Consider the following 23,706-nt stretch of genomic DNA (forward strand, 5'->3'; position numbering starts at 1 on the left):
CATCAGGATGTTTTTTTTTTTAGGTAGGTAGGTTTATTGTCACAATATAACAAGTTATAGAGTGAAATTGAAACTCCCTTCTGCTTTTAGCTGCAATATATAGCATTCTGTCACACCTCTTTATTATTAATTTAAAGCATTACAATATGATTAGTTACAGTTGACGTTAGTGCCTAAAATAACAATTCACCTCTGCAGTATGTCAGTATGCTACAATATTACTCACTTATCATGCTGCAATTATCATTCACCTTAATGCAATGGGCCAACTGTGGTGATATGTCTTACAGTAGCTTGAATACTGAATACTTTAAGCATCTGATGTAGACATATACTTGTTGGTAATCTTTAATGTTATGGGGGAAAGAGATCGTATCTCCTGCTATGTCAACTGCATCATCCAATTTTTTTTTTTTGGGTCAATGCTGTCAAGATTCACTCAACCAAAATATTACAATGCTTTCATTTGTATGGTTTAAAGAAAGGAATACACCGAGAATGCCGACAGCTATCACACATCTCAATGTCTTCTTTAATCTTGGAAACATTGTGCTTTGCTTCCTGTTGATGCTGCACAACTGATTCCATCCTAATTACTCCCTACTGATAGATCACTGAGCGAAACAAAAGTTACAATCCTGAGAACCAATTTAGAAATCAATGATCCCACATAGTCACCTTCATTACCTAATGGAAAACAAATAAGAAACTTTCTATGTGGACTCGCATGATGTTTGCCATACAATGACTGTAATTTAACAGAGCTGTGAGTATGACATGGGTCAGTTGATGTCAGATAGCTGTTTATGGGTTATTCTCAAAAAACTTTAATATGAACTCAGAAACGATGTCTCCTAGTCAGGGTTCAAAAGCAATTTTTGGCATTTGGATACTGTTTTAGGCTGAATTTGTGTTTATGAGTTATTCACTGCAAAATGTACATTGACACACTGAAGGAATATTATGGTTGCTACAACTGCAATTATACATGAACGGAAAAAAATATGAAAAGAAATGTTATTCCTTTAAAGCATAACACATAATTTGAAATCTGAATCACTGCAAGTGACTGAAAATGTCAACCATGGCAATCATGCCAGTACTATAGAAGCCTACTGCACACTTTTTTCCCTGATTTACTCCTGACGACATGAAATGTACTCTCATTTTGATATTCTGGTCTGCCAGAAACAGAAATCTAGAAACGGAAAGAGGACTACTGACAATATGTGGTTACAGTGTTGCTTTTTTGTTATGGGATTTGATTAAGATTTGTAAGTATGACACAAAAGTCTAGGACAAGAGTGCCCTCTGGTGATTAATGAAGACATGCACAGATAAAAATCACTGAGGCAGGCCACATTAACATGAATTGTAAAGCTAATACAAATTAATTAACATAACATTGTTTATTTCATGAAATTAGTTTTTATAAATCCAAAACTGCCTAAATACATCTGTTGTGACACTATCAGTGCATGTAGAATGGAGATATAAATTAATGATGAATCACATTTTGCATAAAATTACACAAAATGGAGCTGCTGTAATTGACTTCAACCAAAAGTAAGGCAGTACTTTTCAAATGCAGTGTAAAAAAAAACATCCCCCTGAGAGAGGTCCATGTAAAACTGTCTGGTAACTATTTCACAATTCCTCAATTCATGTCACTATTTTGGAGGAAATTCATGAAACGAACACTGTGGTAGTTTAAAAAAGTAGAAAATAATCAGCCCTTTAGAGCTCATCGTGTTGGTAGGTCAATTCCCTCGCAGATATAAAACCATCTTTATCTTCATCCTCATTTTTGAAGATGTCATCTACCATCACTTCATGATGTGTGTCATTAGGCGAGTACCCATGTTTCTCAAATTCTTTCTTCAGGTACTCTTTCACCTGTAGTGCAGACAGAATAAAAATTACATATGAAATACACACACACACAAACACACACACTTAATGCAAAAAAAAAAAGCAGTTTAAAATAATTTCACACCTCCTGTCTGGAGAGCTTCCAGTCATCATTGAGATCCATCTCCCGGAAAGACTCATGTGACCTGGGACCATTTTGGATGTCCATGAGCTCAATGTCAAAAATGAGGGTACTGCTTGGAGGGATCTTACCTGTAAACATGTAAAAGAAGCATATCTGTTGGAACACAGAAAGAAGCGAGGCTCTGCAGCACACCCTCTCTAACATGCTTTTTTGTATGTCTATGTTACCTTTTCCTTCCTTGCCATATGCCAGAGATGGTGGGATGGTCAGTTTCCTGCGCTCTCCTGTGCACATGTTCTGCAGACCCTTATCCCAACCCTTGAGCACCTCTCGGATCCCAAGTGTGAACCATACTGGATTTTTATCCCCATCTTTGCGGCTGCCAAGAGTCACAAAGTCACATCACAATGACCCAAATATATATTTTCCTGCACAAGGAATGTAACAAAATTGTACAGCAATACATGTATCCATTACAGTTTCTAGCAATAAATTACCTGGAATGAAAAATGGTGCCATTACTCTCCAAGAATCCGTCGTAATGAACAAGAAGCATGTCTCCATATTTTGACTTACGGTAACACATGAAGGGTTTGTGTATAACTTCAATATTCACTTCAGGCTCGGGCAATTTCCCCCCAGTGACAAACACAAACAGTGAGGGCAATACCGAACAAATAGAAAAAAGTATCATTTTGATAGACAACAGCTGGCTAACTCACAAAATTGGCATGCTCGTTAAATCCTTTCCATAAAAAAAAGCACCTAAAATAAATTCACTGCAGGAATGCCAACTACGTGGCAGCCAACTTCAGCGATGAACGTAGCCACTGTTGAGCTGTCTGCCCTCCTCCATCTACAATTGGATAAATTCATTCCGAAGCCCCCCCCTTTATATATTCTCTCATTTAATTGGATATTCTTTATGTCAATCACCACAATCCAAACCCACAGTACTTAAATCCCTCTGATCGAAATGGGAGGAACGTCTACGGCTTCTCCAGTGATCGCTTAGATCTCCATTCACGAAAAAGTTTACGCACTTTATTTACGCAGCCGAGATGTAAAGCCGAGGACGTTACTCCACAAATCACACTGTGGGCCCGATGGAGTCGCTGCAATCAGCTGTGCATCATATCTTGTTATGATAAACAAGTAATGAACGGCAAAAATACATAATTAAACAATGGAAGGAATGCTGTATAAATGGACCAATTACATAAGTGGTAAGTTCACCCCACAGTCGTTGGGTGTTTTCGGTTAAAGTCGTTTGAAGGCAGCTAGCTAGCATGACGACGTCATAGCACACTTATATTGAGTTTGAGATAACGTTAACAGGCAACGGGCTAGCTAACGTTAGCTATCGAGAGCTTTCAACTATCGGAGCTTATGCGCCACTTCAGTTTACTAGGTTATCTTTGACTTTGCTAGTGTAAGTTAGCTGTTTAACGAAGTCTAAGTTGACCTTATTTATGAAGTCTTAACAAGTAACCTTAGCTCTTCCTAATATCCCACCATCTGTCATTATAATCTGATTCAAATACTTAGCTGTTGCTAACATAAGGTAAGGGTTAACTCTTTCCAAGTTTATTAAGCTAACTTTTGATAAAAATACTCATACTTATTAAACAGCAACTTTACAGAAGAGATCAAAACATTTTAATGCATTTTTTTTCAGGTTGGCAGCCTCGTTGGTTTGTGCTTGATGGAGGAACTTTGTCTTACTACGACTCTCAAGAAGATGCCTGGAAAGGTTGCAAAGGCAGCATTAAAATTTCAGTTTGTGAAATCCAAGGTAGGTATGGCCCACTATATGCCCTGTACTGTGTTTCAATGTGCACGTGTGAGGGAGTAGCTTTCTACTTCCTTTTGATGTAGTACTGATAAGCATGTCTATTTTTTGCTGCTGTGTTTTATTAGTTCATTCCTCTGACTCTACACGAGTTGACCTGACCATACCAGGAGAGCAGTACTTTTACCTCAGAGCCATCAATGCAGCAGAGAGGCAAAAATGGCTGGTGGCACTGGGAACAGCCAAAGCTTGTCTTACAGACAACCGAACAAAAAGAGAAAAAGGTACCTGGATGCCATAACATCCAAATCTGTGCATGGATTGCACTTAGACAGCTATGTTAGTATTCTATTGTAAAATATTGTAAACGTCTGCTCATTTGCTGTTATTATTACAGAGCTCCAAGAGAACACAGAGGCTCAGAAAACTAAGATGTCAGAACTCAGATTATACTGTGACCTTCTTCTACAACAAGTAAACAAGATCAAGGAGAATGATGAGCTAGGAGACACAACGGAGGTAAGATTAGGGTTTAGATGAGCTGATGAAATAAGAGAAGCTGCTGTTGGTGTGAAACTACAGTATAGAGTTGTCCATTTGCAACTAGCAAGACATCAAACTGATGTGTGCTTTCACTTATTAATAGACCAGACAGGCAGTATTTGTTTTCACATTATAAGTATTTTTTTAATCTTAACTTTATGACGTAAGCAGATTTTGTTAGCATATTGTTGCCAAACAATATACTTATCTGTCAGGGCATTTAGAGCCATGTTGGGATATGTGGCAGTGTTAGCCAATGTGTATGTTTGTGTATCCATTTCAGACAGGCATAGACACTGGAAAGATGGTGAAGTCCACGTGCACCACTTTCCTTAAGACTCTAGAGGAATGCATGCAGATAGCAAATCGTACTTTTAGTACGGATATGGCAACACAGAGTCCACCAGGATCTCCTCCAGTAGCAGCCGTCAAACCTCAGAAGGTACATTTATGTCAACCACATTTAACTAATACACTTAATAACATCAAGTACAAAGACTATGGTTTGTTTAAAAAAAAAATTGTTCATTCAAATTGATGGTCTACTCTAAGGAGAGAGGAAAATCATGATTTGTAATATTGGGCTGTATAAATAACACTGACTTGACATTTAATCCCCTAATGTATTTTTTTCTCCAACAGATTAAACCTGTCAATCATTTAAATCTGAACCTTGGAGAGAAGTAGGTTGCTTTTTTTTTGATTATGTAATTATGTTGCATCCTCCAGCTTCTCCAGCTATCATTATTGTCACATACGCCGATGTTCAAAATAGCAGTGAGGTGAAAATCAAATACCCTTTCAAATGTTTTCAGTTGATATACTATTTCGTTATTAATGTTTTATATATGTGGCTTTACACACATTTGCCATTTATATGTGTATCCCAAGTTTTAGAATTAACATAGTGAACTCCAATTCATTCCAGGTGGAGAGATTTGGCTGAAACCTCAGGAGAAACAATTGCACATGACAACCAGAACCTTGACTATGGAGCAGAGGGACCGGATGAGCCAGATAGACCAGAACACCAAACTTCCCCATCAGGTAAGTCGGGTGACCCAACCGCTGAAGGTTTTATTGAACTGAAATAACTGCATTCCTTAAAGGAAAGACTGCACAGAACAAAAGGGGCCTGGTTGTGTGTACATCATCTGAATTGATGTGGAAATATTATTTACTTTTAGTGAACCGACAGTGATGGATGCCCAATTATATTAATGCATTTTCCTTTAGCGGTACGAAGTCGAAGCTACTGCCGGTTACTGAAAATAAAACCAGTCCATTTCAATTTATTGTTTTGGGTTTTATATCATACTATCTGTTAAAAAACAAAAAAACAAAGATTAAAAAACAGTGATTTCTGAGCATTTTAATGGAATGTAGCACTATATAGGAATTTATTAATAGGTAAACTAAATGTAACTTTTAAAAGTAATACAGTACATAAAAGGCACCTTTCTTTTGGAACATAGTTGACATCATGTTACATTAGAATATATTACATACATTAATTCAGACTTGACAGCTTTTAGTGATACAATTGCGCCAGATAACACTATTACAAAAATGTAAGAAAAATATAGTCAGATTATTTTAGCACAATTGTTAAAATTTTTTAATTAAAAATAAACACATTGTCAGACTTTTAGGAGATATGAAAGAGTTAATAAAACATTTTTTGGATTGTAATTAAGATGGTAATCTTTTCTGTGTGGGGGGGGGGGGACCTTAAACCAACACATCTTGTAGCATTTCACAAAACACAACAGTAAATCCCAGTTGAGTGTAGTCACAATTGAAACCAGTCACACACCAACTGTGATGCTGGATGCTGAACCTTTTAACCAGGTCAGTGCAGAAATACTTATACTACATACAAAATGTAGTGCTGCTCTTGGAGTTTGTATACATAGTTGTATGTATTTATTTTACTGAAACACTAAATAAAGGACCCCGCGACCCTGTACGCAAGATAAGTGGTTGACGATGGATGGATGGATGGACTAAATAAAGGATGAGTATGAGGTTTGCATCAGTGTACCCCATTTGCTACAACCATTCTGATGAAAACTGAGCTTTATACTTGCTGCGACAGGCAACCAAATTCTATATGCTTGTTAGTTTTCAACCCTTTTTTGCCTGGTAACATACATATCTGCTATATCATACAGATATTGATGCAGCCAACGGCAACAGCTCAGTCCACGAGGAGCGAGGTGACCCTGCTTTACATGCTACCCAGAATACCTCTGAGATTGAACACTACGACCAACCAGCCGAGGGGGGTGAGGAAAATGAAGCCGAGGATCAAAGGGAGACAAAACAAGAGGAGAAGCACAGACTGGACCAAAGTCGAGAGCATGACGACAACAACAAGGAGGCAAACGTTGTCCAGCATCAGCAACAACAGGAAGCTGTTCCTGACCAAGAAGAGACTCCACAGAAAGATGAGACCTCCAGAGATTCAGCGGAGCCAGAAGACACCGAGCAGGTGGAAACTTTCTTCAGCACAATGAGTCACAGGTACGAAAATGCTATTCAGGAAGGTCACATCCTTTAGGACACGTCAGTTACTGTATGAAGTTACTGTATGATCATCTGTGATATTTCACTAGTGCAGTATTAGGATTAACCAATCTAAACTATGTAGTATTTCTGTCTTTAAGGCACTGCACTTCTGCTGCATAGTTACTTAGTTTTATGTAAATACAGTATATTAATTGTATTACTGTGTTGCACAAAATAAATATATTATTACAGGTTTGGAAGAATTTAACTGAATCCATTTCAAGATGTCATGACACGTGTTTTATATTAGTGTGTTCTCTCTTGATCACATGGCACAGAGAGGCCCTCATCTGATATTTGGGTTTGTAAAGCTTTTTTGTTTTGCTCTGTATTTCAAACGTTCTTCCTTCTTTTTTTTTTTTTTTTTCTTTTTTTTTTAAGATCTGAGTGTTAAGATTGTTATTGAACAATGGACTAGAGTGTTTATAATCATTTCTGTAATATTCAGTTATGATGTAAACATCATTATAATGGAGTAAAATCATTGTCTTATTTAGTATTCAACTGCAAGATGTGGGGCTACAGTATATGCATTTTGGAGTTGGTCTTTTAAAAATGATGGAGCAGTTTTAGAGTATTTGCATTAGCAAAAAAACTCAGCTCCGTTAAGTTGTAGACAAAGTAGCAGAATAGTCTCAGGTATTGTCAGGCATAAAATTGCATGACACTGTGTGGATCTTTTCTCTGACTTTGTTTTGATGTTTGTACCCTTTTATTTTTCTGTTTGATTTGATCAAATAAAAACTGAAATGGCATACTTCTAATATATTCTCCTGTTTAAATCTGTTCTACTTCTTTTTTTTTTTTTTTTTTTAGATTTAGTGATATAAGACTGGACGACGACAATGGTATCCCTACTCAAGAGTTTTTGGACTCATGCTATGCAATAGTGCCTGTATTAGGTAGGCCAGTCACTTTCAGTCTCTCCTCATCTTAACCTGTTCCTCTTCCTGATGATGCCACATATGTGGTCATTTCACCCTTTAGAGATTTTATAAGGAAAACTTCTTTCTGCTATTTTTGTGCATGCTCTGTCACTCACATTGTGTGTGCTTGATGAGGTGATAGCTTTCTGTGTTTGGGTTCGTCATCATCCTTTTATTCCATTCCCTCATTATTTCCATCTGCACATGTATGTGTTCCAGTGTTTGTTTGTTTTTTTTTTGTTTTTTTAAATTATTATTATTATTTTTTTAATTCTTTGAACCTTAACATCTTATGAAAAGGTTTATCATTAGCTGATACATGTTCTTGTGCCTGCGTGTCCTTATCTGTGAGTACTACACATAGACAGGGTGGTCACTCATGGTCACAGTAACTATATTAACAAGTGCACAACTTGGAAAAACATTTTTGTTTCTTGTTTGCCAAATTTGTCAGGCGGTTGACAAAAAAAAAGTTATGATGGACGGATAAGATGCCTGTCTTGTTCCATTGTCACTTTTTAGAGCTTTATCAGACTTGGCCGAATATTTAGGAGGAGAGGTTGGATAAGGATTGTTGGTCATCAAGAATTTTCTGGGGGTATGAGTGATTGGCAGATAAACGTTTAATCACAATGTTCAATTTGCACACATGTAAGATGGCCAGGGCAATATGATGATATATTCAAATTAACCAACATCTGCACCTGAACATGCTGAGTGAGGTAAGTGTTTGGCCAAAAGGTTGAATTATAAGGATCCTCTTTAAATTTAAAAAACATTGTGAATCTCTGAATTACTGTAAATTTATGTTCAAAATGATGTGACCTTTTAACCTTATTACTGTTACTATTTTTCCCATGTTTTTGTGTCTAAATGACTAATAGCGACAACATTTTCTGTAATTGGTTTAGTATTTAGCGAGCTGGCAGCAGCGAAACAGAGTGCTGCAATGTAATCCTTGTGGGCTAAAGTGCTTGTTTTTGCCACTGACAGGCTCAGATTGTTATTAAAAGTGTCTTGACAACAATATGGAAAGAATCCCTACAGATAGAGACCTTTTTAAAAAATATATTACTCATTATAAATTATTGATTAACCAGAAACCTTTATTGCTCTGTTCAAAACCACCAGACTCCATTGACAAAAATTGTAATTTTACCTCTTGGATGACCACTGTCTTGATTTATTAGTTTGTGTCAATGTGTGACTTTGGTGTTTTTTTTAACCCTTTTAAAACACCAACACAATAACACAAACAAACTAACCATTCAAGGCAGTGTTGGAACAGCAAGACATTATTCGTTTTTTTTTGTTAAACAAAAATTGATTTTCTCTTTAAAGGTCCTTTCCATAATGTTGCAAGATACTCACAATTATCCAATAAATCAATGGCAAAAACAAATACTTTATTGGATGTACTTTGACGGGGCACAATTGCCTGCGAGGTACGTCGCAGTCCTGTCTTGACTGCAGGTCACTTGATACTGGACAAATTTTTAAACGGTCCAGGTTGAAAAATACCGAAGTTGCCCTTTAAGTGCCGCTCACCTCCCAGCTGTGGTCAAACGTTTTCAGCCCATATTGATGAAATTTCTCCCATCAAATCTTGACACAGATCTAGATACCAGTGATATCTTTGTTTGATAAGCTGTACGTCATGCAGCATGCTTTCAGAATTGCTAAGCATTTTATGTCTTCTAGTGTGTCACAAGCCTTTATTATTTTACCACCATTGCTACCTTAAATCTGCATTTAAAAGGTAAATTTTCTCCTGAACTTGTTCCACAGGGTTTTCTACCCTCTTTATCATTTGTTTGAAAAAAGCAGGACAGCTGCTTTGTTCATCAGTGACTATTAACAGCCACAGCATTGGATATTTAATGTAGCAAATATCCAAGCTGCAAAGAAATGATCGTGGATTTTCTCTTCTCAGACAAGCTGGGGTCCACAGTGTTTGCACCAGTTAAAATGGATTTTGTTGGAAATATCAAGGTATGTGTACATTTTTGTGTGTGTAGAATGTGTACATTACATTTTGTGCTAAACATAGTGTGACATACAGGATAAATCAATGTTACTACTATACAGTTTACTATTTAATATGTCCACAGGGAGACATTTGCTGGATACAATACTGTTCGACTCCTTGTTTAGCTTGAAAATCAGACAAATTGCTTATCAGTCACTGCACGTTAGATCAAGTAACTTATTGAGCTTTCTTGAACCGGTAGAAAATTCACCAGAAGTTGATGTCAGAACCTGACAGCTTCCCCACACTACAGTCCATCGTGCTGCATGAAGTCCAGACAGATGTTACCCAGGTGCGCAACTCTGCTACCGAGGCACTGCTGTGGCTCAGACGAGGCCTGAAGTTCCTCAAGGAATTTCTGTCAGAGGTCAACGCAGGACATCAAGACATACAGGGAGCGCTAAGTGAGCCTGTTTTCTACGATACCCGGCCAGACATCTATAAACAAATTAAAATACATGGAACTTAATGTGTGTTCGCTGTCAGGATTCATCACGTTCTGTCTATTCTTTTACTCAGATAATGCCTATGGAAAGACCCTTCGGCAGTACCACGGATGGGTTGTGCGGGGTGTATTTGCTGTAGGTATTTCTTACTGTCACCAATGCGTTTCCCCACTCTGAGGTTCATCTGTTGTTCTTGGAGTGTGACTATTGCATGCTTCTGTTTTTCCTAGTTGGCGCTGAGAGCTGCACCGTCCTATCAAAGTTTCAGCGCCGCCTTAGTGTCAAGAGAGGGCGACGAGTTGAAGAGAGGCTTCACCAGCGGCATGCACAGGGATCTGGGATTGTACCTGCCTGCCATGGAGAAGCAGCTGGCCATCCTAGATGCCCTGTACGAAGAGTACAACCTGGAATCGGATGAAGTGGTGTGAAATGTGAACAGAGAGATTATACGAGTTCAGGGAAGGGCAGAACCTGACTGCAGGGGCTGCTGAAGGAGGGTGCCAGATGCATCAAGTGCATCTTGTGTACAAAATAGTGTGAGCATGTCCCGTGTCAGTGTGAGGTGTTTCCAGTGGTTGTTAAACTTAAGGGCCTAAGTTTTTAAAGAAGGTATGTCTATATTTAGGAGCCTACAAAGCAAGCACTAATAATTAAGACTATTATGGCTTGAAAAAAATGTAGTTTCTGGGTCTTGTTTAAAAGGCTGTTGATAGTGTAGGGGGTTTAAGCCCTATTATGCTCAAACCATAATGATTCATGGTGACATTTGTTTCTGGTGCACATTTTTTTTTCGCTGTGTTGTGGCTTTTTATGTACTATACATGTTTTAAGGTACATAACCACAAGATTTTTGGCTTAATTTTTAATCAATCCTTGGATATTCTTGGATATCCTTGGATTGAAACATAATGATACGTGTACCTAACACAAAGCACTATTTTGACTAAAATAATGTTGGATTGTTACAATGCCCAATATATGCCTTAAAGGATGTGATGGAATTGCATACTGGGCAAATTTTTGTGTATTAGGTAAATGTTCTTTCTTGCACTGACTGTTGAAGTTTAGTGGAAATTATGATCAATATTGATTTTCTTTCTTTCCCAGAAAGTTTAATGCAAATCCTGCAGTTTGACTAAGTTGACAAATGTTACGAGAGAATTTCCATGGGACCAAAAAAGGAGCTATGATGTGAATGGTTTAATCCTCTGCTGCCTACAGTGCCACAACACGCAAGAATGAAGTAATCCAGTGTAGCTGTTAAAGAACTGTGACAACTGCTGATTATTTGTGGACATTCTCTGCACAGTGTTCATTTTCACAATGTCTATTTATTATGTCTTAAGTTATAAAGTCCACATTAATGTCATGGGATCATTTCAGCCCAGCATATGCGTGAATGTATGGAATTTTGTATCCATAGAGCATGTTTATTGATTGCATGGTTTTATCTATAAAGGAACATAGGTGCCAATGAAATTAAGTTAATAAATAATCCAAAAGGGATAGATTGTGAAAGTTGAATTGCTTCTCCTTCATCTCTGTACTAATAATGAATAGTAGCCTTCAGCAAGTCTACTTTACAGATTTCATAATTTTTTCGCCGTTTCGTCTGTGCACTGTCAAATATACTTGAGCGTCATTACCAGTCGTACTTAATATTTTATGATGTCGATTCAACGATGGAAAAAAAAAAGTAGTGGTGAGAGGTTAAAGTTTATCCACAGATTCACTGAGCCATTCGAAACAAAGCAGGAACATTCTCATAGGGCTTTTTTACCGAGACATACCATGTAGTATTTTTAACTTTATCCTAACTATTCTTTTAAGTTTTCAGGAACGTATACAGTAATAATTCTTCTGTAGGCATTTGCACCAAGTTTACGTCACGGATGTGTCATAGGTTGATTTCCTGCTGCAGATGAAGTCCACTGTTAATCCTGAAAATATGCTATTGTAATATTACAAACATTGGATTTGGTATTTCTTCTATGATTGTATATAAGATGCTATGTGATTTTTACATAATAAATAATGGAGTTGTCTTAGTGTGTGTCCTGTCCTCTTGTAGTCAAATATGTCGTCTTATGTTTTGTATCAGATCGGTGCCCAGAGTTAAAATAACCATGTTTCTATTTATCAGACCATTTTCTGTCAAATGTGGCAAAGAGTAAAATTGCTGATGGTTCTCAACACAAGTTGATCCTATAATTGACCTTCACTTCTCTACATTTTACTTGTTTACCAAACAAATCAACAAGAAAGCAATATATAGTAAATGTGCACAGGTGTTCTAGTTTGTGTAAATAGTGGCACTGAGCTTAAATAACACCATTGTATACCTTGTTGTCTGTGTGTGAGCATTTTGCATGCGCAGCAGCAGTTTGTCCTCTGCATGCCAGCCATTCCTGCCTATAGGTCAGGGATTTTCACTTGGCTCAGGCCAACAGCTGGGTCCCTGCCTGCTTCCTGTCCCTGTGCCCTCCTTTGCATCGCCCCTTCTGCCACAAAAGTAATGTAATGCCACACCAACCGGGCTGCACTAAAATAACCCCTTTTGTTGGAAAAAGTGTTTGATTTCACTTCAACTTAATAGCTGTGAGAGCTCAGTAGATCTTTCTCCCTCCAAGTTTAACTTCATGAGCAGTGTCTTTGAGAAAGGGAACAGTCAATCTAATACAATGTTGACCACAAACAGCTAGTAGTTCATCAATTAATTTGTACTTTAAACTGTTCAAGATTCCCAAACACCCTAAAACTTCACTTGGGGGATTCTTCTGTGCGTACAGCAGATCTTTTCATTACAGAGCAGTAGAATCTGGTCGGCCACTGCATCTCCAGTGACATTTAGTGCTGTACTGAGACATCTGTGGTACAAATCTGATTGGCCTGGTCAGGGGAATGCACATGATGGGATAAACACGCAAAGGTAGAGCTTTTACTCTGGGCATCTCAGCAGACAAATTATCCTGATGTGATTTAGAAAAGAAACACGGCATGCTAATAGAGTTATAAAGTCTAGCATCAAACATCTCTGCTGCAACACTGGCCGGCTGCCCGTGCCCCAAGCTGTGTAGCTGTGCCACATCTCCAGGCACAGACTCAGCTCTGAGGAGCTTCATCGAGACAGAATGAAAAGCTACAAAAAAACCCCAACATTGCTATGTCTGAGAAAAACTGAGAGTTGGCTGTGTGGTCTGTTTACTGTTTAGTCTAACGTAGCACTTTGCAAGGAGCTGCTGATGGCATCTTTTTCCCCCTCTATATCTGCCTTTTTTTTTTTTTTTTTTTTTTTTTACAGTGAGTGCTCTGAAAGAACATCAGTAGCATCACTATCACTGTTTATAGGTTTTTTTCAACAGCCTCCCAATCACTGTCACCACTTGCTCACAACAGACAGGAAGCAAAGCAGCTGACCCCCGACTAAACCCTAAAGATGCATGTGCCATAAGACAGAGTGTAAAGCTTTCAATGATTTAAATTCCTCTTTTATTTTCATTTCTTTTTAAAATGATCCACAACTACTGTATAAATCATATCAGAATAATGCAACAAAATGAACTTTCACTACCCAGTCACAGTGCATATTATATTTCATAAAGCCTTACAGTACGTTACCACATGCATGTTATGTTTCAGCACTGTTGTGCATAAACAGTCCAGGAGCACAGGCAGAACATTCAACATAGTTTCCAAAAGGTATTTCAGTTTTGTGCGTTGCACAGTTCATCACTATCAACTAAGGTGTGTAAAACATACAGTACTTAGCTACACCTTGGGCAGAGCAAGACTGATATTTCTTAAGACACCTGCTATACTGATGAATGCAATCATTTACAAAACCATGTTTGACAAAGTGGAAGCATTTCACACTCATTAGCACGGTATCACAAAGCATGCGGAGACAATATAGTTAACAGTCTTTATCTTTAGATCACTTTTACAGAAGAATCACCTGACTACATGTAAGTATGGCTGAGAAAAAGGTCTCCCTTGGCACTGGGACTTATACAGTACCTTATGGAAAATGTCATCTTATATCAGCAAAGTCATTTTCACCTTTGGTGCCCAACACACAGCAGACTACATTTACACTGTTAAGTTTACTGATGAGTTTCTCTGTTGCTGTATATACCATAAGACAGAAAGACTGGATAAAGAGGTATTGGAGTAAATACAGTAATGACCATAGAACAGACTGGAATTGAAATTCCTCCACCTTTTAGCAGCTACAGACTATTCCAGCCTTTCTGTGCAGTGAAAAAATTAAGGACATAACAGTTTCAAGCCTTCACATACAGTATTTTTTTTTCTCACTGAAGCACAGGCAAGAAACTCTTACCTAGAGGACTACGCCTTGTCGATACTTTAAAGCTCTTGTTTGAGTTACCTGTGTGCTTCAGCTTACAGTCACTGCCATTTAATATCACAAAGAGAGTAGTGGAGGATGCCTGTGAAAGGTCCTGTGTGGAGCTACATTACCTGTTGGTTCCTGAGAAATTTTTGGATTTATGAAACCTTGCCCAGACTGAATGTCCAGAACTGTCAAGAACAGTACCACCTCAAGCTAATGAAGCCGAGTCGGCCTCTGAAAGAGTGGCTTCCTGGTATAACAGTGTCAGTGAAATATTACACATGTATAATTCATGACCTATATCCACCTTTATCACCGTACATATTAATCTTATCATATGCCTGGTTTTACCTCCAAACCTGAAATTCTTGATGTGATATTGAGACTACATAGTGCGAACCTTATCGTGGCAATAAGTAAAGTGATGGGTTACATGCTTGGATAGTGACAGCTACTGTCATGACAATCCCAGCCTCATGCAAATGTTGTGCACTGCAGTAGAATACCTGAGGCCATGGCTCTGGATGTCCTACTGCCTCTCTTTCTCAACAGTAACTGGGTCAAGATTATTACGCCTCTGGCCTGTCTACTGTTCCTCTGCAACATCTCCCACTGGCACTTTATTAAGTCTCTGCATGGCTGTCACACAGCTGTTACATCCAGAGGCTGATTCCGGTCCAATCGGGCATGGTGAGGAGGCCAGTCTTAAGTCCTGCTTGTTAAGACGGAGTGCAGTTATCCTGTGCATTTATGTGTTGGTGAAGGTGTTCCCCTCCACTGACCGATTATAACTCCGGGGAGCTACATGGCATCTCAGCAGCGATACAGAGGAGTTATATATATATATATATATATATATATGTTTTGTTAGAATCATTGGCTGCCTCTACCTTTACAGTCTCTCGCTTGGAGTGTTATTGTTCTTTTTTTTTGCATGAAAATATTCCTGTTGTCATGTGTCAAGCAAATAACACACAGAGGATCCCGCTGCACTGTCCAGCTTCCTCCTCAAGTGAAGTACTTGCAGTTTGTGGAGTCAATAACACAGTATGGTGTGCACTTGAGGTGACCATATGACCTGCAAATAACAGGAGAAACTACATTTTGGTCTGTTTCACATGTCAACAAAACACTTCACATACAGCAAAGAGTTTTGTGAACAGATAGTTATTTACTGTGCTTACCCCGGAAGATATGAATTACATGTCTGGTATCCAAAGTCCTTTCCATCACACTCCTCTGCCCCTTCATAGCGGTATCCGTCTCCACAGTAAGCGTGTTTACACTCTGTGGTAAGGGGAGACAGCAGGGGTAGAGGGGTCATGTTATATGTGCACAGCAAAGTACAAGTAAGGAGCTACACAGACCACCTAACATGGACACATGACTTACTGACACAGCCATCAGTGACGACTCTGTTTCTGTCATCACACTCCTCCCCGCTGGAAATCTGTACTATCCCGTCACCACAGTAACCTTCATCATCAGGTGCGTTTTCCATGGACTGGAACGGCGACAACTGGAATGGAAAGGTCTTTTACAGAGTTTAAAAATCTTGAACAAAAAAGAAAATAAACGCTTGAAAAGTCACCACCACAAAAATAAAAATGATAAAATAATCAGATTTTGCTGCATGCAATGATACCTGGACTGGCAGCCAGCCATCAATGTCTTTGAAATAGAGAGATCTCTGGTCTTTACGGAATGCAAGAGCATTATCTGTGTGAAGGCGCTCCAGTTCTTCCTCATTGCTGACAACGAATATCTGAATGACAGGCAAAGTGGGGAAATGGTTTCAGTATTTAGTGCATTTTAAATTCCGTTAAATGCAATTTTGCGATATTGAGCATCAAAATGTAATAACCCAGCTATGTGTCTCAAAGTAATATACATCTCCCCAGTAGGGGTACTTTAACTCAACTCAACGTCAAATGTTTAACTCAATAACCCCAGGGTTTCTAAAAATTCGGAAGTGAAAATAACAGTTGCATGAAATCATAGATTTTATATACATACGGATTGATTTAAACATTTGAACATTTTAATTGTGTTTAGATTTTTTTCACTGAATGTCAAATGATTCAGTATTACAGTTTTTCTCTTTTGATTAAACACATTTCTTGAAATTATGCTTCTTTTTTTTCAAAAAACAAATGCACAATTTCTCACCCAATTCCCCAAACAACCTATTTTCAGGTCAAAATGAAGCTCTCGACTCAAAACTATTCAATCCTGCTGAAAAACCAAACTGTGCCCTCAGAGATGACACACATGCCCTCAAAAACACACACACACTACCACACAGTCTTACACTTTGGTGAGATAAATTCAAAACAACACTACCAAAACTGGTTATAAGTAATGTTGCTTGTGGTTCTCTCCCTCAAAAAACTTATCACATGATGAACACAACAAAAGGAATAACATGTGTAAACGTGCACATTTTTTATTTCTTAGTGTACTGTCCAGTAAAACACACCAAACAACAAATTATTCTGCCCCAGCATCCTGTCTTTTTATTCTGGGACAAGCCAGAGATTCTTATCCTCCACCTCCTCCTCTTCTTCCTCTCCCTACTCCCCCACCAACTCCTACTGTCCTTCTTCCTTCACCTCTTCCACCTTTCCCTACTGCTCCTCCTCCTCCCCCTTCCTCCTCCTCTCTGGTGTCCTCTGCCTCTTCCTTCACGTCTCTCTGGATCCATTGTTCCAAAATTGAATGAACTGACTCTGGCCCTTTTATGTATCTATTGAAGTTTCTGATTGGTGTGTTATCAATGATGCCTCTTTGTGTTTCCACCTGGGTACTTGTGTGCTAATTGAGCTCAAACTTTGCTGACTTGAACGTTAGTGCTTTCTAAATGACCACATGGTGTATACGATGAGAGATGAAGGGATTTGTGTATTGAGTTTAAGGAAATGAGTGTGCTTTTTGAAAAATAGAGTTATGGTTTTGAAATTTTAATTCAAAAGCCTGGTTATAGTGTTAAAGCAATTGAGAAAAACTGTAAATGTAAAGGCCACATAACTGAATTACAAACATTACTAAATATTGTACATAACATACTGCATTTAATAGGACTATTAATTCCTCACCGCTGGTACTTTGGGATAGTTTCCTCTGGAAGGATAATCATCAAATGGAGAACTACTGAGAGAGCTGCAGCTACACTTCCCAGGAGGCCCTGGAGGACCACGTGCACCCTTTGTTCCAAGCATGTATAGTCCTTAACATATACAGTGAGGGAAAAAAATAAAAAGACACAACAAGTTTAGTTCCCAGTCACCGAATATTCCAGGCTTAGTAAGCTTAAGGGAAGTGTTGTTGAGAGTGTGGGCTAGAGTAGCTTAAATAAATACTGTAAGTCATGAAATGTACTATCTTTGATTAATCTATCAAGAAGCAAACACAATCAACTTATCTTACCCAGAAACCTGATCAAGATAACAAATGTCACATTAATTATCTGGTGACATAATACCTGTAAAACTGTAGGGAGGTTCGCCATCTGGGAATCTGTTTTAGCTGCATGATGTCATGACGACAGCATCTTGTTTCACCTCAGGAGATAAAGTTTCTCTGGTGCTAAATAAGACTACTGGTGTTACCTCTTACACTGGTCTAAAGTGTGCTTCCTTTTGCTGACAGGGGTGTTTGATAGTCCTAACGCTGGCAGCACAGCTTTTTTCACACACTCAGAGATCAGAGAAAGTGCAGAGCTACACACAAACCCATCACTTCAAAGTGGACATAGGGAAATTCATGCCCTGACTGAGCAATATGTCACTTTTAAATCAGTATCCAGAAGAGTTTTATATCTGCTGGAGATGTCTACTCTGTTGGAAAGTTCTCACCTGTGGCAGGTGAACCAGGAGGACCAGGGTGGCCTGCAGGTCCCTGCGGGCCTGCAGGTCCCATAGGCCCAATGATGCCCGGGTCTCCTTTCACTCCCTGAAACACAAGCAAAACAACACACAGGGTGGTTAGACTTCCTTACATTATGTTTTAAAAACCAAATTGTTATAACTAATACTCATTCCTGAGTGTGCAACTGGACATTTTGAGCAGAGAAAAATGTTTTTTGCTTGAACATAAATTAAATTTTTAAAAGAGAAATTATTAACACACCAAAACTACTGTTCTCAATCAATTGTGTGTGTTTGATATTATCCACAGTAATAATCTCCCTTATTGTTTTTCTGTCTTAAAAATGACCTATTTGTACCAATCCATTTATACAGTATTACTGTTTTAAAACAATGTAGCCAGAATGTTGCATTCCCAGAAACTCCTCACCTGCTTGCCTCTCTTCCCTGGTCGGCCAGTGGGTCCTCTGTTTCCTGAGATTCCAGGTTCTCCTTTTGGACCCATTTCGCCCTGCACAACAAATCAAACTCAACATTCAGTTTGGTCAGACTTAGAAAGTTGGAATTCAAAACTCCTTCTTGTTTGTATACGTTTCTCACTTTCTCTCCAAGCATTCCTGGGAAACCCATCACCCCCTGTGGACAAAGAACAGTAATATATAACTTTTTATATATTATAATATATAATATCATTTTAGATTATAAGCAGCATATATGCACTATAGTGCTACTACTTTCATTCGCAACAACCCTACCGATAAACACTGCCTACCTTGTCTCCTTTCAGGCCACTCTCACCACGATCACCTCGAGAACCCTGATGGAGCAGATTACAGTGTGTTACTTGACATTATGTCTAGATGAAACAGAAAACATGTTCATCAATATATCTTTCATTAATAAAAAGGTCACATACCTTTTCCCCTTTATTCCCAAGTAAACCCTATAAGAAATAAAGATGTTGATGAATAACTATATAGATGAAATAAAGTAGTGTGAAATTGAGATCATCCCAGATGAAGTGTAGTTCATAATGTAGATCATACCCGTGGCCCAATTGGTCCTCTGGCTCCGGGCAAACCCATCAGCCCCGGGTCACCTTTCTCACCCTGACACAGAGGAAAACATTAGGAATAAGACAAATGTGGATTGGGTAAAATATTACCCCACACCAAAGATGATGTTGTGAGTGCAGACTTTGAATTGGAAGGTTCTTTTGCACTATTCCAATCAAGTATTTATATAGAAAAGGTTGTTTGAATGTTACATAACAGTATTTAATTGTACAAAAGAGGCTGAACATAGCTAATACACATGGACACTACCTTTTATTTTCACTTACTGGTCTCATGTCATGTCACATATATCGACATCTACATTGTGAGATCTGACTTACTCACTTTGTGCCCACTTGGTCCTGGCCATCCAGCTGGTCCCTGCTTCCCAGGAGGTCCAGAAGGACCTGTCCGACCCTAACAGGAGATATCAATTTTATGTGATACATGTAATATGATATATAGAAGTATCTAATATAAAAGGTTAATAAAACAATTGCTGCCACAGCTGAAATGAGGGCCTCTTATGCCTGTTGCAGGATTTGCTGCATAAGCTGACAGCCAGTTTGCTACAGTATTTATCAGACACTGCTGCACATGTAGGGGGAGAATGACTTTAACGAGCCCTGTCACTTTGCTCTCTTTAATTAAATGATGGGCTGTATATAGAACAAGAGCCCATGCTTGTGGGAAATAAAATGATTTATGACCTGGCTGAAGCACTAAGCTAAATTGCACTGCAATGCTCCAAAGCTGCTTGGTCAGGCCACCAGCCAGGGAAGCTCTCCCACTGGGCCACTTTTATTGCTCAACCACAGCCACTGATCATTTAGGAGGTCAATTCTCTTCTGCCTGCCCTGATCAAACACGGTGTCCTAGGCTTTCTAATAAAGCTGTGTGCGATCTAATAGAGAGGGAGGGCCATCTGACAGGGAGGCATGATGCTTGGTGTCTTTGACGGGTCAAGAGGGAGGCAATCTGCTTCTGTGAGAGGAGACCAACAACATGTCAACTCCCTCTGCCATCAAAAACAGCCCGTCTCAGCAGCTCTGCATCCCTTGCATCCTGTCAGTGTGTCTGTGCTATATCCTGTCAAGGTTGTACTCGCTCACAATTTCTTGATGTACACAACCAGACACTGGCAGCGCTCTGAGTTATAGCTAGGGAGAGCAGGCGGAGGCACGGTATCTCAGTTTGAGTAAATCCACTTAGCAGAGAATACGGAGTGATTAATGGAGACTCTCACCTTTTGCCCAGGTCTTCCGATTTCTCCCTGACAACAGGATGTGGAGGAGGGGACAAGGACATTAGTTATTTAATACACATCTTTCAGTCATGTGCAACAGGTCAGTTAAACTTTAGCTTACAAAACAATGAGTAGCCTGTAAAATGTATAATGAGCCACATTAAGGAGATTAGAACATGGGAAAGTAAACTGCTTACCTTTTCTCCCTTGGGCCCTCCTATCCCTGGTAATCCAGGTGGACCCTGATGAACATTAAAAAACAATAAATATACGGCATATACTCATGAATCACAGAGATATCAATCTAAATTACTTTTATCGTCCACAACATCTCACCACAAAGTCATGACTGCTCCTGGAAGCACAGCTGCAGTTTCAATTAGCTAAAGGCTGAGTGGCCACTATTGATTTAAAAAGTGCCTTGCGGGTCTGTTTTGATTTACTGAAACACTGCAGCCGCCAGCTGGGTGCTGTAACAGTCTGAGCTGGGCAATGCTTTAACAATCATTTGGTAAATCTACTTTTCACTTATGAAACGCTGGACTAACAGAGGAGCAGGGTGGATTTACCACAACCTATTGAACCAAAATGTCATAATATCTTTTATCACCACAGTATACACACATGCACACATGCTTGTGTTGGTAATCCCTGGAATTTACGCATCCCCGTATGCCTTTCCAGGCAGACAGCTCTTCGGACAGTTTCTGAGAATGATGTGTGGCGCACTGGCAGGCAATGGAAAAAGGCTATTTGTGTCTGAGCTAAATGTAGAGCGTTAATGGGCTGCTGTTACAAGGGCCAGAGAAATCCCCATCTCCTACTCTGCAGGAACCCTCAAGTTGGAGAGGAGATGGGGGTAATATGTTGTTGGAGAACTAATTCTTAACACCTTGAAACCATGCAGACCCAGACACAAAACAGACAGCCATACACTGACAGTGAATATGTAAGTCTAATTGTGGCGGTGTGTTGGAATGGTGTAATGACAATGCCAGCGTGGCAGATCTACAGTACATTAATGCTGGGATAACCACAATGTTTGGGAAAAGTCTGGATCCTACCTCAAGGCCAGGGGGACCAGCAGGCCCAGGGGGGCCTCGGATGCAGACAGAACCTTTGTCTTCACTGCCCGGCCCTAACTCACCACCATGATTTGAAGTTTCTTCATTCTGTAAAATGAAAACAAAAAATAATATTCTGTGTTCCTTTTTCAGCTTTAACAAATGATGTTTGGATAGAAGAGAGTTAATAGAATTACAGTTTTACTGGTGTTGATGAAGTTTATGTCTGAAATTCATCCCATTCTTGACATAACAATTTGCAATGCACAGCAAAGGAGTCCTTAAGCCATTTCTTCCTGAAAATGTGTTCTACCATCTGAGTCTTCTGACCCCTGAATGGCAGTCATTCAGGGGTCAGAAGACACTAAGTTTGGGGCAGTTTGGATATCACCCAAGGACATATCAACAGTCAGATAATTCCACAATAAAGTCACATGACTTTGACTCACATGAGTGTAGCGGTGCCAAAGTGAAGGGGGTGGAGGAAACAGTGGGGGTGGAGGCGGACCCATTAAACAGCATGGGCTGAATCTCTTCTGCTGCTCCTGGGATCTGAGAGCTGTGCAAGGTGTGCATGCAGTCAGTCAATTCTGCAATAATTGAATGTGAATCCTGACCCTTTCATCAACATGAAAAGAGTAACGCCTAACCTCGTGACACATAAACATGCAAGGCGAACTGAGGTACATATAATGTGACACATTGCCAACAAAAGCCTGTATATACAGTAAAAAAAAATGGACAAATCAAAGACATTAGAACATGCGGGAGCAGCATTAGTGACAGAGAAACAGGTGCAAACTATCAAATCATGAAACCCATCCAGTTCCTAGAGCTGGACACAGATATGAGGTGCCTGTGTCTCTCACTGAAGGACTCGAGCTGGTCTCGCTATTTATAGAGGCATTTCCAGTTCACCTCATGGGTGACAAGAAAATAAAAACAAGTGCATTTCACAGAGACCATAAGCTCAAAATGAATCCTAAAACTTGACATTTACTATCCATGCTTTTACAGCCGAACACCTGTGCATGCATAGTACTGTATGTACAGTACAGTCCAAACACACACACACACACACACACATATAAAGACTCACAATATTCTTACCTGCTGGGAATGAAATAAAGCTGTCCAGAAAAGTGGATTGAGCCAGGCCATAACAAAACCACAGAGGCAGATAAAGTCCAAGTGTTAGAAGAGTCATGCTGCTCCGGATAGTTGCCTGACTTTATTTCTGAGCCACAGCAGCCCTCATACGTTGCCTTTCTCTCTCCCTCTGCTCCCCTCCCTCTCTGCTCGCTCCGTCTCCTTTACGCCCTCAGAAGAGGGTACGCCAACCAATGCCCATTAAATCTTTCCTCTGCATCGGTGTGCGCTAAAATTACAGGAGACAGCCCGCCAGCTGCCTCGGGTGCCAATATTAGATTTCTACTACTGCAGGGGGTGCCTTTTGTTGTTTCCACTCCTCTAGCAGGGGGAGACTTATCATGACTAACCCACAGTGGACTTCTGCAAGAGATTCAAATAGTATTGCATGAGGTTGTTATTTGTGCATAAGGAGACAACTTTACGTTTATCTGTATTTATTAGTACATTTTTTAATGCAGTACACTGTGCATTGCGGTGTCCATTTAATCCAAGCCAGATTGATTTTATTGCCTTGTCTGTCCCACAAAATTAAGTGTCTGCATTTCCAAAGAGGCTCTCTGGGGGATGGGAGCTGTAAAAAGCATAACATAAAAACAAAACAACCTATTGTGATATAAATATATATATATATAAAAATTGTGTTTCTATGTTTTGCACAGACTGCAC

At 39.3% G+C, this 23,706-nt stretch overlaps 3 protein-coding genes across 4 annotated transcripts; 1 reads left to right on the forward strand and 2 right to left on the reverse strand.

The window, feature by feature from the left end:
• Positions 1-91: 91 nt before the first annotated feature.
• Positions 92-2,852, reverse strand: fkbp14 (FKBP prolyl isomerase 14). Its single transcript, XM_046044952.1, has 4 exons — positions 2,494-2,852; positions 2,224-2,375; positions 1,997-2,124; positions 92-1,896 (listed from the first exon to the last, which is right to left on the reverse strand). Exons 1-4 carry the CDS (start codon positions 2,688-2,690, stop codon positions 1,738-1,740), a joined length of 636 nt encoding a protein of 211 aa, XP_045900908.1. The 5' UTR covers positions 2,691-2,852; the 3' UTR covers positions 92-1,737.
• Positions 2,853-2,968: 116 nt separating this feature from the next.
• Positions 2,969-12,351, forward strand: plekha8 (pleckstrin homology domain containing, family A (phosphoinositide binding specific) member 8). Its single transcript, XM_046044951.1, has 13 exons — positions 2,969-3,222; positions 3,675-3,791; positions 3,917-4,072; positions 4,186-4,307; positions 4,615-4,773; positions 4,974-5,014; positions 5,260-5,378; positions 6,506-6,857; positions 7,719-7,804; positions 9,762-9,820; positions 10,060-10,261; positions 10,377-10,438; positions 10,534-12,351. Exons 1-13 carry the CDS (start codon positions 3,183-3,185, stop codon positions 10,729-10,731), a joined length of 1,713 nt encoding a protein of 570 aa, XP_045900907.1. The 5' UTR covers positions 2,969-3,182; the 3' UTR covers positions 10,732-12,351.
• A 1,424-nt stretch (positions 12,352-13,775) lies between these two features.
• colq (collagen-like tail subunit (single strand of homotrimer) of asymmetric acetylcholinesterase) lies at positions 13,776-23,296 on the reverse strand. Of its 2 annotated transcripts, none has more exons than XM_046046002.1 (17): positions 22,999-23,296; positions 22,338-22,447; positions 21,889-21,996; positions 21,022-21,066; positions 20,825-20,851; positions 19,924-19,995; positions 19,570-19,632; positions 19,440-19,466; positions 19,296-19,340; positions 19,124-19,159; positions 18,954-19,034; positions 18,512-18,608; positions 17,753-17,883; positions 16,303-16,422; positions 16,050-16,176; positions 15,842-15,944; positions 13,776-15,735 (listed from the first exon to the last, which is right to left on the reverse strand). In XM_046046002.1, the coding sequence occupies exons 1-17, from the start codon at positions 23,093-23,095 to the stop codon at positions 15,666-15,668; spliced, it is 1,359 nt and encodes a 452-aa protein (XP_045901958.1). In that variant the 5' UTR covers positions 23,096-23,296; the 3' UTR covers positions 13,776-15,665. The 2 variants fall into 2 exon arrangements, with proteins under 2 accessions (XP_045901958.1, XP_045901957.1); XM_046046001.1 differs by having other exon boundaries at positions 16,050-16,191; positions 22,999-23,292.
• Positions 23,297-23,706: the final 410 nt, after the last annotated feature.

The sequence above is a fragment of the Micropterus dolomieu genome, linkage group LG03 (genome assembly GCF_021292245.1).
Source record: "Micropterus dolomieu isolate WLL.071019.BEF.003 ecotype Adirondacks linkage group LG03, ASM2129224v1, whole genome shotgun sequence".
In the NCBI taxonomy this organism is placed as follows: Eukaryota; Metazoa; Chordata; class Actinopteri; order Centrarchiformes; family Centrarchidae; genus Micropterus; species Micropterus dolomieu.